Source organism: Poecilia latipinna, unplaced genomic scaffold, assembly GCF_001443285.1.
Source record: "Poecilia latipinna isolate Pla-1442-1.1 unplaced genomic scaffold, P_latipinna-1.0 Scaffold1053, whole genome shotgun sequence".
Classification (NCBI taxonomy): domain Eukaryota; kingdom Metazoa; phylum Chordata; class Actinopteri; order Cyprinodontiformes; family Poeciliidae; genus Poecilia; species Poecilia latipinna.
This window is the reverse complement of record NW_015113669.1, coordinates 101,723-119,284: the sequence shown is the minus strand read 5'-3', so window position 1 is coordinate 119,284 and position 17,562 is coordinate 101,723. Positions and strand designations below refer to the sequence as shown.

Genomic DNA, 17,562 nt, shown 5'->3' with positions numbered 1-17,562 from the left:
AGGCATCCTAATATCTGCCTCTTTTGCACTGATTAGGGATTCTGATTACTGGTTTTGTTTGAGATCTGATCTGCCGATTCCAACCAATCCATGAGTTCTTTTCAATGGGTGACAAATAAAACAAACAAACAGAAAAAATGCTTCAGATAGATTCAGATGTTATTAATTCAACAGAAAAAAAGAATAATGTATAAAAGTATATGTCCTAACCTTCTTCTCTTTTTTATTATTGATGTGCAACAATTGTGGAACTTCTATCAAAGTATTTAATTAATAAGAAAATCTCTTTATTTTAAATATCTGGCCTACTGATGACCACTTGGGGACAATCAAAGGAATATTGGCCTACTTTGATATTTTGACTGAATGATGGATGCATATCTAATAATTTATTAGGTTAATCACAAGAAAAACTTGATGGACAAATCGATAATAAACATGTAATAATTTAAGACATAATTAAATTAACAGTAAGACCGAGCCTAAAATTAAGAATATTAAACAAAGGACTTTTCAAAGTTTTTGAGTCCTTGCAGAAATGCATCAAAAACAAATAACTTTGTAATATCCTGATCTCTAAGCAAGATGTATGATGAACAAGCAAAGCAAATAAGAGAGCAGATTTTAAACTGTGAGACGGGTGTGCTGATCGCATCAGAGACGCAATTTTCTATCATTTTAAAATAAAACCAGGTTTTCCATCTTTCCTCATTAACCAGAACACAAAACAAACATTTGCTAAACCTCCACTAAGATGAGGTGACATTTACTGTAACTGTTCTTTAAATAAACACAGCGTATGGAACAGGCCTGCGCCACTGCGAGACGCACTTTAGTGAACAGCAAGCACTTTTCTCCAGTGCTCATTTCTGTGTTGCGCTGAAGTTGCTTTTAGTTATAAGCTGGGGCACTGTGTGGAGGATGTAAGGAAAAACAGCCTGCGAGGCTGGGCAGGGCGATCCGACTGAGTCAGCAGCATCGTGTGTCATGACAGAGGACACCGCTTCCACAAACGGCATGCAGGTGAATGGGGCTGTGCACCTGCGCAGGCAATCAGCCGTTAAGAGCGAAGCTGCACCCCTATCTTCAGTAAAAAAAAAAACGCACCAAGATGCGCTGCTGCACATTATGCACATGTGTGAGTATATGTTCACAGTTGCAGCGTCCCGCTGCATGTTTTGGGTCAGAAATAAGCAATTCAGCAGGGTCGTGCTATTCCAGCCAACTACAAACATCCACACATTGCTTAAGCCTGCAGTTATGCTCATTTTGTTGGCAGGCTTAACAATCCCTAAAGGCGACCAGAGCAGAAACAGAAACTTCTAGCTCCTCTGATTGAACTTAATTTTCAGCATAACACACAGTAGGAGTTCTAATTAAAACTGCTTTGAGGCTGGAAGTGGTGTATTGGATTTGTTGAAACAGTTATTTTTATTTATTTATTTATTTTAAAAAAAGAAGAAGCTCCAAACAGCCTGAAGGTACACGATAAGAACAATACCTACAGCCCAGCTCTACTTCTTTAGAGGACGAGAGTACGGCAGGAGCACATGTCTGGCTGCTTAGCAGAAACAGAGCTCTACCTAATCTAATCACTGCTCCACCATCAGACACATCCTGATTGTGTGTCTGTTGGTGTGTGTGTGTGTCTGCCCTGCAGCAAAGGCATAGAGCTGCAGCACATAGACATTAGCTGACCATTGTACTCAAGAATTCATTTCACAGCCTTGGGTATTGTGCGAGTGTCTGTTCGTCTGTGCAGCAGTGTGTCGGTATAATCTGCTTATTGGTTTCCCTCTGAACCGGAGCTTAAATAATCTAATAGCTGCAAGGGAAAGAGGACAGCCGTCCGTCATCTGTCTTAATGACTTAAAAGTTTGATGGAGGCAATGAATAACTCAAAACTACATGTAGCTGCAGAGAAAGCAAATGCTTTACCAACAGCGCAACAAGCTGAGCGTTTTAACTCCCTTCCTATTTCAAATCACTTGGAAGTAATGTTCTTCTTTCAAGTGACGTGATGATGCATCAGATATTCTAATCATAGTTGGCTTGAACGAACGAGTACGTTTTGAAAACTATAGGATTGCAGCCCTGTAAAGCTGAAAGCAAAGACTCACATTTTATGATTTTATTGTAGCAAATAGGGTGACCGAGAGTCTCCAATGCAGATCATCGCCGGAAATTATGCTTCATGACAGAGGTCGTCTCAAAAGAATGAAAGCTTTTTTGTACTTTATATTTTACTGGTGAAAGTCTTGCTCTCTCTTACTGTGTTTCAGCGTGAAACAATCCTAGAAAAGTCTCAGTGTGTCATAGGAAATACAGTTTTCTTTTGAATAGCTTCTCTGGACTTAAACATCCCGCTGATGTTGAAAATAAATGATTTTGAGTGTTCATTTCTGAGCAACAGTGGGGTCTTCGTTGCATTACTAACTCAAACCCCAGTAATTGATACAAAGTTTGCATCTTGAAGACACAAAGGCAATGTTGTTTTTTAATTAATATTTTATTAACCAAATGAACAATATACTAATATATACTATATTTTATTGAAACAAAGTAGTCTGATTTTTGTATAAACGAGATGTGTAAAAATAATTTCAGATCTGAAACAAAAAGTATTTTGCGTGTTGCACTTATTTGAATGAAATAAACAAAAACTTTTGGTTTGATTATTTTAAAATTTCTTATTCTATCCAAAAAAAATAATAATTCTTTGCAACAAAAATGCCATATAGCTCACTCTGTCTAAAAACACATTTTCTATTTAACCAAGCTTAAAAAAAATTCTAGATCCAAGACTTATTTTCAGTAATATTACCTTGACTTTTGTTATCCTTTTAATAAAGAATTTAAACTTAAAGCAGAAAACGTAAACAAGGTTGATAAAAACAAATACTTTTGCTTGATGTTTAACACTTTAATAAGTCAGATACGTTTTCAGATGATCATTTTCTTCAAAAGTGTGTCTGCATTCAACGCCTGCGGTGAAACAAAGGTCCCCTTAAAAGCCGCCTTTCCCAGGTTCCTACGGATTCCACTTATTGTTCAACGTTCACATTTCTGATTGTAAGAGCTTCACATTAAGTCGCATCAAGTTTGAATTCTCACAGAAAAACAGATTCTGCGACAACAGGAAAGAAACAGTGAGAAACAAGAGCCTACAAAAGATGAAGGAAGTGCGCAGCTAGCAGCCGCGGCCTGTGGCAGACCAGCTAAACCATTAAGAGTGGCATGTATTCAAATGAGCAGATAAATCCCCCCTGCTGCTGTATAGTGCAGAGTAATTGAAAATGCCCACAGGAGGCAATCTCTGCTCATATACTGTGGCGTATGCCATGGTGACAACACAGAAAGGTGGTGGCTGATTGCTATAAAATAAAAAATAAAAAAAGTCGTACAACAGTGTGCGAGTCTGACAGCGAAAGCACAAGAGCCTTGAGACACAGTGCGTTTCTCTCTATTTTTCTCATTTTCTCCATCCCTGTCTTTTTGTCCTCTACCCCAAATATCAATTTAACAGGTGCTGATCATGCCTGCTGGTGACGTTTATCTGAGGCGATAAGCGCAGGATGTCACTTTTCCTGAATTTCCATCTTCATTTCCATGTGGCGGACGAGACGCAACCCTCACAACTGGAAGTGGATATGAACCGATTGTTAATATTCCACTTTCCTCTCAGAATAGGCTCCACAACAATAAATATTCTCTGTTGTCTGATAACCACACAAACAACCCGTGATCGTAGACTGTATTAGAGAGGCGGAGGCTTTTTGATACAGTAGGGTTTTCATCTTAAATTGAGTCAGCTCCAGGATTACGATCCTTATGCTGGGCGGACCCGTCTTTATCAGTCGTCGACCATAGTTTGACCTTTCATATCACTCCTACTGCTGTCACAGTCATAAACCTCTGCCATGATTTTAAATAGTACTTATTATAATTGTATTAAACCCTAGAAGTTTGTCGGCGACAGGAAATTAGACAAGCATAGCCCAGCATATAATAAAACAATGGAAAAGGAATATCATTTTGTAAAAAAAATAAAAAATAATAATCTGCATATTTTATTTTTGTTAAATAATAAAAAGCCTGAGTCCATCAGTCTGAGAGCTCATCAGAAACTTTTTCGACATCATAATGTTAGAACTTTTTCTCTCATTTTGAAATGGTCTGAAAGCAGGAAAGATCGTCACAGCTGAGTTTTCCCTAAGTCATGATCTTTTTGACACATAGGCTCTGCATTACCGTCGGTAAAATAAGACTGAATTTCCGACAAGCAGTTCCCTAAATCATGATGCAAATCTGACCGGCAACCTGCCACAGGTATTTCCCACGTGTCTGTCACTGTCTTGACCATGATGGATAAATCTCACAAACCTTCTCCCCACTCCACACAAATCTGCGTACATGTTTTTCACACCACACCCCCCTGCTCACATTATTTATAATTATCAAATGACTGTGTACTGCAGTTTACATTATTTACAATGCTTGACTCAGGACTTACTGTAAATATTGATCTATGCCCTTGACTTGTGACATCTTCCTCTGGAGCGATACAGTGCAGCTACATTTATTTTTACATCACTGGAACGCCATAGACACGCTTGTGATAAAGTAGTTATGTGTGTTAAAGTTTCATGTACACTTTTCATCAGTATTTGGTACGTGTGCCAAACATAGCAGGATCTTTGACGTTACAGCCTCGCCCCGTCGTCCAAGCTCTCCAGTGCTGGTCTTACAAGGGCGGCGGCCACAGGTTGGGAACCACGGCTTTCAAGAAGCAGTGATCACAGCTGATGAACTAAAACAACATGCAAGAATAAAAGCTTTTCAAATGAATAAATCCCATCATTTTTTCATCTTTACTTGAAACTACTTGACATCTAGTTGTACTACACTCTTTCTTCAATTATCGCCAACATTGAAGTTGCGCAAGAATCGAATGTCTAAATTCACAAACTTCTTAAAGTCGCCCACAAAAAAATGTCTGCATCTTGATAGCTTCTATGTAAAAATGTTCTTGGAGTTCATTTTTAAATATAAAATACTAAAGTTCACCATGAAATAAGGAAGGAAAGAAGAAGAGCAACGAGGGAAAGACAAAAGAAGAAAGGCTGCAGGGAGGAAAGGAAGGAAGGGGAAACGGAAGACAGGAAAGATGGACAAATACAAATATTTTTCCAAACTCATGTTTTCTTTTTCCATGATTATCCAGACACGGAATACTGAAATTCAGTATCCTGGTCAATGTGCTTGGATAAGATGGTTTAGGTCATTTTTTTTTTCTACACACCAACTACTGATACTACATAGAAGAGAAAACACTGCAAGCTTTCTTTGTAGGCCCAGATGTGTCTACCAACCACGATGCTGCCATTTTGTAGCATGTTCAGTTGCATGCCGAATCTATAATTTATCCAGCTACAGAAACGCATGAATGTTTAATACGTCAGAGGCGGCAAGAGCCTGTCAAATGCATGACCTTGAAACGTCCTTTAAAACATCACAAGGCAGCAGCGCCGGGGCCAGTTAAGCTGCCAACGCCAAACAACAGGCAACACGACACGGCGGAGCTCTGACTCGTACTTGTACACACAATTCCTGTCTGTCTGCTCATCCTCTGCGCTGCTTCCTTCCCCCCCCCCCCCCCCTCCACCACTTCACACCCCGCCCTGCTCACTTTTTCTCTCTTTTTTTTTTTTTCCAGGGATGCAAAATGCAGATGAGAGGAGTCAGCCGTTTGTGCACAGTCTCGGGAGAAACTGCCAGTCAAATCCGAACATCTGTATGAATACCAAAATGCGCAGGGTACAGTCGAGGATGCTAGAAAGAGAGCGGGAAGGAGGAGGGGGAGACGGAAGAGATGAGTGGATTGAGAAGAGTGAGAGGAAAAGTAGATAGGAAAGCTAGTGTTCCTCTTCCTTTATGTGTTTTTGACTGAACAAAGAGATACAGACACATTCCTTCCCCCGTATTTTCCATCAGGATATTTATTCTAAAAAGCAGCACTGCACAACAAGGGCTCGGTCCTGTGTTTGCTAGTGGGCTGAGGCGCTAACACTCCCCAGCTGATTATGTGTCTGTCTGTAGCAGTTTGAGCTGCTGCCAAAGGAATTAGGTCTAGTATTTGTGAATGCTGCTCCCCTCGCAGCAGAATGCCTCGCCGTGCCTCTCAGATTTCGAGCATTTTTAAAAGAGAGCGAGGAAGAGAGCGAGAGAGAGAAAAAGAGAAAAAAAAAACATTTTAAATAAATGAAGAAAATCACTGTGGAAGCCTATTAAATTTTTAACGTAACCATTTTGTGAGTCTTCATGTGTGTTTAGGGTTCACACAAAAGGAATATTTAAAAACCAAAGCGTGCTAATTGGGACAGGAGATTTTTTTTTTCTCTCTTCAGCAACGTCTTATTCAAACAGGCTTTGGGCTCATTAACTGCTTCCATCCAGCTTTTGTTTGAAGGAAAGTGGAAAAGACATTTGAAGATAAATAATATTTTGCAATATCTACACTGACACTGTGGTGCTAAAACGCTGCTGATAGGCATTATGTGCTCATAAAATTAGCTAAAGCTTGCTCAAAGTTTGAGCGCAGAGATGAAATAACCTCAGTAGATCGGCCATATTTTGGAAAATGCAATTTGCTATAGTAGTTGAATTTTTAAACACAAATTACACATATTACTAATGGGATACGCCATGCAAGATTAACATGTATTTTCAGTAAAATAATAATAATAATTATCCAGCCTTATATCGTGGCAATTATTTAATCATCAAATGAACTAGTTTAAACATTAATGTACATTAGATGTCGATGACTGTGCGTCAGTGTGGGACAAACATGATCACGGACACATTTACTTTGATCCTTCTTAGGATTTTTAAAAGCCACCAAAGGAGATGCAGCATTTCCATTCATCCTTGCATAACTTTATCGTCCATATTAGACATAATCCAACTAACTGACACAGGAGTTATCGTTGTCGCTATCTATAATCCGCTGTAAAGCTCTGCACAGTTAGTCGTCATTGGTAACACACCGCAGACAGACTACTGCCCACATATGTCGGCTCCAATGAGTCCTTCAAACAAAGTCACTGTCCTACACATCCAGCTACAGAGACAGTATTTATAACAACCACACCAATAACACAAAAGCACAAACTCACCCAATGTGACCATTTAAGCCCATTTAAAAGTCGGTGCTCTTCACTCAAAGTAGAAGATTTCTCGGAGCGGGTGTTTACCACTTGTCCTTGTCTGAGATGCACTTAGTGAAAGTCAGGAAGACAACTATTCTGCATGTTGATGAAATATTATCTTTGCTGCTGTCTGTGTGTTGTGCATTAAGTCGAATCGACAAAGTTGATTTTGACAAGAAACGTCCACCCTTAAATACTAGCCACTTTTCATCTCTGCTGGTTTTTGTGAATTACAATTGAAGTTGGCCAAACACCATTCTATGATTTCCCCGGAACAGATAATAAACCCTGCAGCAGTCTGAGAGGAGAGGCTTAGAGTTAAGTAAGGAGTTTCTCATCTTGAAATTAGTGTTGGAAAGCAGAGCGCTTGGCTACATGGATTGCAAGTTAGTTTTATTATTATCACCAGATTTGACATGGCGATGAGGGAGATTTGCTGCTTTAACCACCTTAAGACATACAATTCTAAATGAAACGTAAAAATTAAAAGAACTAATAAAAAGGGATTTTCAATTCACAGATTGATTAGAGAAAACTTGTGCTATAATCCATTTTGTTATTGTTCACTTAGTGGCAGAGCCCTGGGTTTATGTAGATCTCACCTGGGGCCTTTCTTTGTTTTCATGCATTAATTTAAAAGTGAGGAAAGCACCTCCTGACCTGCACTGATCAAAGATGATCATGGAATAATTGGCCAATCTGAATTTCTGGCTGTTTAACTGGTAGATAACAAAAAAAAAAAAAAAATCAATCAATTCTTTATGACGTCTCAAATCACCTTCATTGCTCCTAAAATCAATACTCACCTTTGAAACACAAATGTCTACTGCTACCTGGTATGTTTTTATGTGGGGTAACATTTAAATCTCTCAACAGCACACAGTCTGTGGGCAGCAGCTAATAAATTCCTAACACACCCCATCTTATTAGTTCTGATGTGTAACCTTGGAGCACATGATGTTATGGCTGAGGGTAGTATAGTCAAAGCACACTTGTGTGTATACATTTAAATAAATATATAAATAAATATTACACAAACTCACACTACTGGGTCCTATCAGTCTTCCTGATGCACGTTCATTAAAGCATTTAAGACCAATGAACATTTCCTTTGTTTCCCCCTTATCTCTTCCACTCTTGATCCATATCCTGTTTTAACTCTTATTTCTGCCAAACACTGCACACTCTCACTGATGTAATCTTTAGATACAGCCTACACATTACATACAGTGTTCTTACATCAGTCTTATGTTCCTTTGCATGCTGACATAAGGCTGAAGGCCTCAATGTTTCATAACTAAGTCAGCCCGAAAGGAATTGCCTTCATTTCGGTTAGCATTTCGATGGCATTTCACTAACAGTAGCATGTGCACAAATATTATTCATTGGACAGTAAAAGTCAGCCACCCATCATGAAAACAAATGGACGCACACACGATTCCAAACAATACTATTGAGTGCATTCAGAGAGAAACGAGGTTTTCTATTACAGGTCAAAAATACAGGAAGATAAATGGTTGCTGGTTTTTATTAGAGAGCCTGTCACTCGGCGGCCAGGATGGAATGGATGGATAGATAGATGTGACGATGAGTCTGAGGATGGTGAGCGAAGCTGATAAAGTCCTCATGCTGGCAGTAGAAATGGGCTGGTTACCAATACCAAGGTTTTAAAAAGCCACAAAAATTTTTCAACAAATTGTTTAAAGCTTTTTTTTACTGAGAGGCTGGAGAAGGTGCTGCACAGATCAGTTTTCTCTACATGAACTGAGCACAGAGTAATGCGATATTGCCCCTCCTGCACTTACTGCTGCACACTGCTGGCCAGCAGGTTTTGAAAAAAAAAACGGCTACTGCACTTCTGCTTCCTGCTTTGAAACATGTCAGGGTGTGCTACTCAGGAGGTGACACCCATCACTCTTACTAGGCCGGCACAATGTAACAAACCACTCAATTGCTGGAATATTGTTCACTGTTGTGATGATGTTATCAACTGTGGCTAACACAAGTTTTTCTCTCTCTCTGATATTTGACAATCGCAATGTTAAACTCCTCTGCACGAGTTTTAGTGTCCCACGATCATTTACACCAGGTGAGCATCAAGGGTAGAAAAAAAGTGTAAAAAAAATTGGATGAATATTTTAACTGAGATGCGGAATGAATGCACAAAACCTCAAATATTATATTCAATCCAGTTGAATGCTCTTGCATGAATACTGTCCTGGACGAGCCACTTTGCACCAAAGAATGTTATAAGAGATTTGTTTATCTAACTTTAGAAAGCAAACCACTATTTTTCTTTTAAGGTTTTACAATCCCAAATTGCGTGTGGTATGACAATGCATTAAGGTTTAAATGCAATTTAAGGTTGTCTTGATGTCTAGAGGAGAGGATATTTTTGTGTTTTCACAAAAACAAAACATTTAACAAATCTCAAACGGTGATGTAAAGAATATGTTGAACTGTAGATTAAAAAGCAACACAAAACAGTGATTTGGCCACTTATTTTGGTCCTGATTTGGACACTAGATGCTGATACCAACTTTAGTTTGAAAACCAGCAGTCTGTTACAGCCATGTGTTGAATGCATGGACATAGAAAACTATTTTAGAGCACTGTTGCCAATCCTCCCAATTTTATTCACTACCAGACCTTTGTGAATGTGATATTGTAAGTATTATTGTTGCAACAATGGCAGTGATTTGATGTGTTGTGCAGTACCAACTCTTCTAAATGTTATGATGTCTCGCACAAGAGACAACCCAACTGATAAAACTAGCTAACATCAGGTTGTTTGTACACCCAGTGTTACTATGCAGATAGTGGGACAGTAAAAGTTAGAATACTCTAAAGAAGAAGCATATTTACTTCACAAGGAAACGCTGACAAACTTTGTCAGTATGTCTTTTTTGCTAAATGTCATGTTTTAAAATCAAAATGTTACAGATTACGTTATTCTAACTAAACTAATGAATGTGTTATAATATCTTAGAAGCCATATAAGGTGCACTCATGCTTTTTAGTTAAAAAAAACATGGTATTTTACTAAATGTTACCCTACCAGCCCAAGCCTACTGCCCAGTAGTCATGCAAACATGTTAACTTATTACTAAAAACACAGAAAACTTGAGGGCAGTCAGTGGATGTTCAAAATTCCTGCATATCTATTCGGTATTCCTTCCTCTGCATAGGCAAACAAACTCCTACTGTGTGCACATTGCCTTTCTTTGCAGCATGCAATACTTTGGATGCACTTTCTCTCACATGTTTAAATCCACCCAGATTTTTTATTTTTTTTTAAACAAATGTACAGTCCACTCTGCTGCAGGGAAAAATCCTTCTTGCTGCAGAGTTGTACAAAGGCAGCAAAGCAGGGGGGGAGTGGGAGACACTTACAATCACGGTGTTAACATAAAATGGGTGCTATCTTCTAGTTAAACACATCCCTTCCCTTTTTTGTGTTTTCCCAGTTTCCCCATTCCTCTACACGCACCCACACAACTCCTATCATCAAAATTTTCTGCCTCCAGAATTTTGAGACTAACCCCCTGCTGCAATCGTCTTCGCTGCAAGAACCTCACACGCTGCATATGAAATAGTTGAACTGTGGCACTCCGTTGGCTGTGTATAAAACACAAGTACTATAGACGCTGACAATAAACGTATAAGTACAACCTGCGCTAGCTGAAGAGAAATGCTCAAAATGAATTGGCAGCCTTCCTTACCATCTTAAACCCATTCCACTCCATTTGGGAGATGCCAGCCGTTGTCTCACAGTCCCCTCTCTCCTCAGTTACATCAACGCCTCAGAAAGGAACCCCCCCCCCTTCCTACACTGTTTAACTCTCTCCCTGTCTTCTCTGAGACTGCCTCCTTATTTTTTTCACCTCCTCTTCTTCCTCTCCTTATCCTGAATCTTAGCTCACGGTGGAAGACTTCGCAGCTGAGCTGTGAGGAGCAGACATCGCCTTCATCCGCAGATGCTGTGAGGAGAATGATGAGTCTGGAGGAGAGCGCTGAGCTGCAGCAAGACACTCTCTCTCCCTCTCTTTCTCTCTCTCTCTCTCTCTTCCCAACCCTCCTTGCCCCCACACCCCTCCCTCACTACAACCTCCCGCCCAGTCGCCTGCTCAGCTGGACGGTCAGAGCCCGCCCTCTTCGCTCCGGCAGCTCTCTCTGAAAGCCTGTAATTGGCTTGTGGTGTTGCCCGTCACCTACCCCTCCCTTCAGCATTAACACCTTCGCTCTCTGGCTGGCTCTGAGCCCTCATCGGCACACGCCAACCTCTGGCTGCTTTGGCAGAGAAAAGGCTCTCTGAATCCCAGCAAAGCAATCAATCGGAGCTGAAGTCTGTGCTTGAGTGAACCGAGCAGAGCAGAGCGGAGTGATTGCAGCCTCAGGCGTTATGGTAATAGGATGCCTGTGCAGCACTGTGTATATAAATTAGCTATTACCGGGCACATGTTAAATCCTCTGTACATTACACTGCTGTAGTCACAAACCATATCTCTTCATTCTGCACTTCTTGTCTTTCAAAGACATAAAGACTTTGATCAAACAAACGGATTTGCGTTATTACAAAACAGCAAATTAAACTCTGTCTTCGTGTCAATTGTTTTAAGTTGCTCAGTAATAAAACGGCCCAAATAAATTCGGGATAAACATGATGCATGCATTGATAGGCTGATTGTTTCTGGTTTTGCTATTTTTCACTTTAAAAAAAAAAAAAGCAATGTGCATATTTGTCCAAGCAGCTTTAGTGACTTAATATACATATCCCCATTTTGTACCCACGCATTGCCACTTCATTCGGGACATATTTTCATAAATTATGCAAATAAATACAGGGGAGCCTCCAGAAAGTTTTCAAAGTGGCAGCCAGATGGGGGCCACTTTTAATATTGAGGTGAAACACCAAAATGAAATGCATTGTGTTATACAAATACGTACTGGGGTGGGCTCTACAGCAGGGGTGTCCAAAGTCGGTCCTCGAGCGGCATCCTGCATGTTTTAGTTCTTTCCTTGGTTTAGCACACCTGGATCAAATAATGGCTCATCAGAGGCCAAAGGAGAACATTGACTTGCTGAGGAGGTTGTTACTACCACTAGGGAGAGAACTAAAACATGCAGGATGCCGGCCCTCGAAGACCGACTTTGGACATCCCTGCTCTACAGTTTTATAATAAAATCAAGCAAAACTGAAGCTGTAATACGGTGACTGGATGAAAATGACTGTGTCCCCCACTCACCATGACTGTTATCAGTCAGCCAGCTGGTTGTAGGGAGCAAGATAAAAGTCCGTTCCCAGCCCACGAACTTAAAAAACAAAAACAAAAAATCTAGTAAAAAGCCGAGAGAGTGTTGGAGAAGATGAATGAAGTAAACTAAACAAAGCGTGGGAGCGGATGTCCATATAGCCCCGTCCTGTGATGTACAATAGGGAAAAAATATATAGAAGCGCTAACCAGAATCCACTTTTTCTCATGAAAGCTAATTAAGAAATGTCCAGCAAAGCTCTGTGATTGGCTCTGTGAGGAGGTGGGGATGCAGGGGTTGGTGCTCTGGGATGAGCTTGGAGGAGAATATGAGTAGGCAGTAGCGATGCATGATGTGAAGGGAGCAGCTATAACTATTTTTTATTTGTGTAAGTTGCTGTTTTTATGCATAAAATAGATGGGGTTTGGTCGTTTGGCTCCATGTAAATTTATTTATTCTTTATCACAGAAGTTGCATGGATTTATGCTCACTGTTGTTACTGTAACTCACGGGAAGCCTCTTCTTTCTTTTCACGAGTAATTCGTTCTGCGTCTTTTGTAAACCAAAATCTAGGACCAGTTCTGATTTGGCAGCCGACCTACTTTTCATGTTATTCCAATCCAGTTACTCTTTGAAAACTGTTTCTACTCCTATAAATAGAAAACCACGCTGACCTGTAAATGTTCTCTGTTCATTTAATTGAACTAATGCATTATGATAAAAAAAAAAATACTATCTTGAAGCCATTTTTTAAAGAAATCTTTCATAACTTGGGAACAAAGCTGCCTTTCACTGAAATCATCCACCTTCCCTTTATCCCATACAGACAGGAAGAGGGAGCTGTTACCTCCTTTTACACAGTTCTGCTCTTGGCTGAACCTTCAAATGTAGATTTGCTCACATGCATACACCCACAAGGTACTGAGACGTACGTCGCTTTATGTCATTTACATTACCAAATCATGGGAATTAAATTACACACCGGTTTACAAACAGATGCATTTAACCTAGAAAAGATATCAACAGGAACATATAGTCATCTGAGTTACATACAGAATTATGCAGGCATGGTGTCAATCACTAATGCCAAAGCAATAATCAATCAGAACATTTGCCAATACTGCCTTAATTCTGAATATTAACTTTTAACAATAATTACAATCCTTCTGTAGACCTGCAAAAACGTTCAAAAGTCTGAGAATGTTTTAAAACTCATGGCAGAGTTGAAATTTCAAGTCACATGTAAAGGTTATTTGTATATAAAAATAAAACTGAACTGCAGCACCTTCCACAGTTACAGGCACCTCTGGCAGAGATGGGTGAAAAGCATTTAATGCAATATTTATTATTTATTGATAGCAATAGCTATCGCTATTAAAGATTTTTACACATCTTCACTTGGGTGCAAATAAATATGGAGATTCCTGCAAACAATACACCCCTAACTTAAAATTGTCCAATTTGAACATTCATCATCGGCTGTAACCCTTCATTGTGATCCGTACGCCTATAGTACACACACACTGCATGTGTATGTAGTCCACAATTAACATTTCATTATGTAGCCTACAAATGTAGGAAGTCGTATATTGAATTACTCAAATTAATTCAAAATGAGCAAACAAAAGCTGGCAGAAAAAACTGGGGCTGACAAAAAGGCAGCTCCACAGTGTCTCTGCTTCCTCTCTGACCTCTCCACCTGTCTGGTTAGCGGCAGCTAGCAAGCTAGCCTGGTGGAACTATGTCCCTCACATACTAATGAGAGTCTCTACTACGCCCTCAATTAGGGCAGAGTAGTACACACACACACTCACACACACAAAGGCAGGGGAAAGGCGGGTTGTACAAGCTTCCTGTTGTTTCATATAGAAAAAGGGAAATATGCTGGCACTACAAGCAATCGGACTTTATTTTTACAAAATAGAGTGAGAGTAACATGGAATGAATCTCAATGAAAATGGATTAAAATAGAAACGTGTCTTTGTCTCTCTTTCCTTTGTCACATGCTTCTTCATCTCCTCTGCTTGAGGAGAGGGAAGCAAAATTTGCAGCTGAATGCTACAGACAACAGACCCTCAGCTTTCCATCCATCTCTTATCCGTTTTGCTCAGACCTTTTTGTTTAATAAAGATTTGGGTTGGACCTGAGAAGAGACAGACTTTGTACCAAATTCCTTCCAGAGTCGTGTCTTGTATTGCTTTTTGTTTTTTTCCAATTTGATTCTCCAAAGAACACAACATTGACTTAGTCACACGTCACCTCGGATAATTTTGCTTTTGTTGCGTCTCCCTTTACAGTAACATAACGTGGGTGATTGTTTTTCTATTTCATAATGGACAGAGTTGTGAGCTTGTTTTCTCTGCCTCTGATGTGATCTAAATAGGCTTTTTTTCTAAATGAGAATATGATTTGAAAGGGAAAATAGTCTCTCACAGTTTTCTTGCATGGCGCGTTATTTCACTAGATTGCTCCGCGGGATCATGATTTTAGAAAGCAACAACAATGACTGCCACTACTCAGTAAATTAGCTATAAATGCAATCTGTTCCCATCGGTGTGTTGCGCTACACAGTGCTCGTTGTCGTGACATAAAGCTGGAGTTATATTAGTGCCCGTGCATTATAATGGAACAACATGGGGAGTGTTTTAACTGTTCCATTAAAGGAATCCATGTTGAGATGCTTACAAACTTCAATGCCAGTAATACGGCAGTACAGGTATTGGCTACTTTCTCCTCCTTTGCATGATCAAATGCAATATGGCAATGAATAAAAGCAAAAAATGTCAAATAAGTAATTAGGCTTAATGATTAAGAGGTCCACTCGTTTAGTGGTATTTCCATTTAATAAAAAAAGAGTGCATAGCATTGATTGGATGCATTATTTGGCCTTTAAGATGATGACTGAAGCTAAACAGTATTTTTTTTTTTTTTTTTTTTTTTAGAAGATAAATTATATTTCTTTGCTCCTGCAGCAATACGAAAGTTAAAAAGCTTTTGTGGCTTTAGCCCAGGAGAGCTGGCCACCCTGTCAGCAATGTGGAAACCCCATCTTACTTATTGGCTCTGGCTTAGCTCCACAAACACACACACATACATCAGACCAAAGCAAAAATAATGAATAAATACACAAACACATGCACATGATTCAGCATGAGACGCCGATATAACCTTGAGAACAACACACTTAGACTTCAGTAAAATGAACACCTGCCACATTTAGACAAGTTTTTTTTTAAAGAATTATTATATTCACACATTGTTGCATTTTCTACCCTTTATAGACAAACACAAGTTTGCCGCCCTGCAAATGTAGGTCTAACAAGCTGTGATTAGCAAGGTAATAAGTCAAGTTATCTGCTTGGGGAGCCAAGGCTGCAGTCCGTGGTTTTCTTGACCCCAATTATATGAAAACAGACACATTTGTCTTTCTTGTAAGTAAGGCAGAAATGTAATGGTGCAGACCTTTTGTATGCACAAGATGGATTTTTCCTAATTCATAAAAAAAAACGAACAAAAATGGCCCTTGACGTGAGAATTCTGACTGGGAAAGTCAGAGTTCACTGGGATGCACCGAGTTCATCATCCCATTATGGCTGCCACCCAAACAGAATATAGTTGATGGTTTTAACCATTTATAGGCACAACTGGTTTAGATCTCACTAAACCTGTCAAGTACACTGTAAAAGTAATTAGCTCTATAAAAAGCCCTAGTCGAGTAAAACATCATCACTATATTCAAGCTCAAACTTTCAAGACAAAAAAAAACACACAAAAAAACAGCATAAGCAGACTCATTGCCACATACTTTATGACGGATACTGATGTGGCATCACTTACTGATTCCACATCAGTAAGTGGCATAACTTAAAGTACAAAAGTACTTTAAACTATAGGAACAATATGATAGAAGAATTATGCATACACTACACAGTAACTATATCTACAGTTTAATAATAATTAAAAAAAAATTCTAAAATGTTCACGGCTTCCCAACTCTCTTTGCAACATCATCTTGTTTTAACATCTGGATGTATTTCCCAAAAGCCAAATTTGTCTTTCTCAAAAACATGAAAACATAGGAACCTTTCAGAGAGTTGAGTCCAGCGCCTATTGCACAGCAATAGGGGAGGGAAGGGCATTGCTCCACTATTCTGTTCCCCACAAAGCCATGGAGATCTCACTTCCCTTTCCCATCTGATTAGAAAGACTTTAAACCTTGAAACTGTTTTTGTTTTTAAAGTCATCATCTTTCAAAACCTCAATATACCTCGAATCTGCTAACCTGTCTTTGGCTAGCCCCATCGCACATTAAAATGCACCTCATTTTCAACTCGTGTCATACCATGACACTTGTAGCAGCTGCCAATGTGAAGCATTAAGGCCAGGATCATAAAAATGCTTTCAGCTCGTGCTTCCAAGACGTTGCTTCGGAAAGCAGAGTCCCAGCTAATTGTCATGAACTCCTCTTGCCCTCCAATCTCCCCAGCTTCCTTAAACCCTCCCAATCATAGACTTTAATGGATTAACTGCAGGCTGCGTTGTTCCTCTTATGCACTGAGATGCTCTTGCACAGTATATCTCTGTCACTTCCTGGCAAATTGGTTTGTTGATACTGAATCTAAAGGTCTGAACGGTGGCTGTGCTGCTCGGGTAGCAGCCGGTTCTGATAACAAGTGTGAAAGAGAAGGTAAAGAAACGCGTGTGCAGTGTTGCAGGTTTGCTTTAAAAAAAAATGCAGAGTGCAGGCAGTGATAATTGTGGGCGCTCTCGGTGTGAGTCTTGTTAACTGTCAGGCGCAGCGTTTCAACACCTGTCTTATGTTTCACTCTGCATAATAAGGCTTCTATATAAAAAAACGTGAGGATGCCGGTTGAGGTGTTACCTCAGCCCGCTGAAAGAAAATACCTCGATTATTAACAAGGGGGATGAAAACTTTTTACTTGTTTATTTATTTATATGTTTGTTTCGCGAGAAAAATACTCATCTTTGCAATTTCATATTGGGTTCAGATAAAATTAATGCAAACAGGGACACGAGGCAGAAAACACATTTTCAAACAGAATTATCACCATTACACAGAAAGGCTGCAACACTTTCA

At 39.6% G+C, this 17,562-nt stretch overlaps 1 protein-coding gene across 9 annotated transcripts in view; it reads right to left on the bottom strand.

Moving 5' to 3' along the window:
• Window positions 1–17,562, bottom strand: part of elavl4 (ELAV like neuron-specific RNA binding protein 4) — a 92,313-nt gene that overhangs the window by 63,942 nt on the left and 10,809 nt on the right. For 2 of the 9 annotated variants that reach the window (XM_015051570.1, XM_015051572.1), the window contains exon 1: window positions 10,934–11,227. The exons of the other annotated variants lie outside the window; for them this stretch is intronic. In XM_015051570.1, the coding sequence (XP_014907056.1) occupies window positions 10,934–10,957 (24 nt within the window). In that variant the 5' untranslated portion in view covers window positions 10,958–11,227. Of the gene's footprint in view, window positions 1–10,933; window positions 11,228–17,562 lie in introns of those variants that run through there. 9 annotated transcript variants of the gene reach the window in all.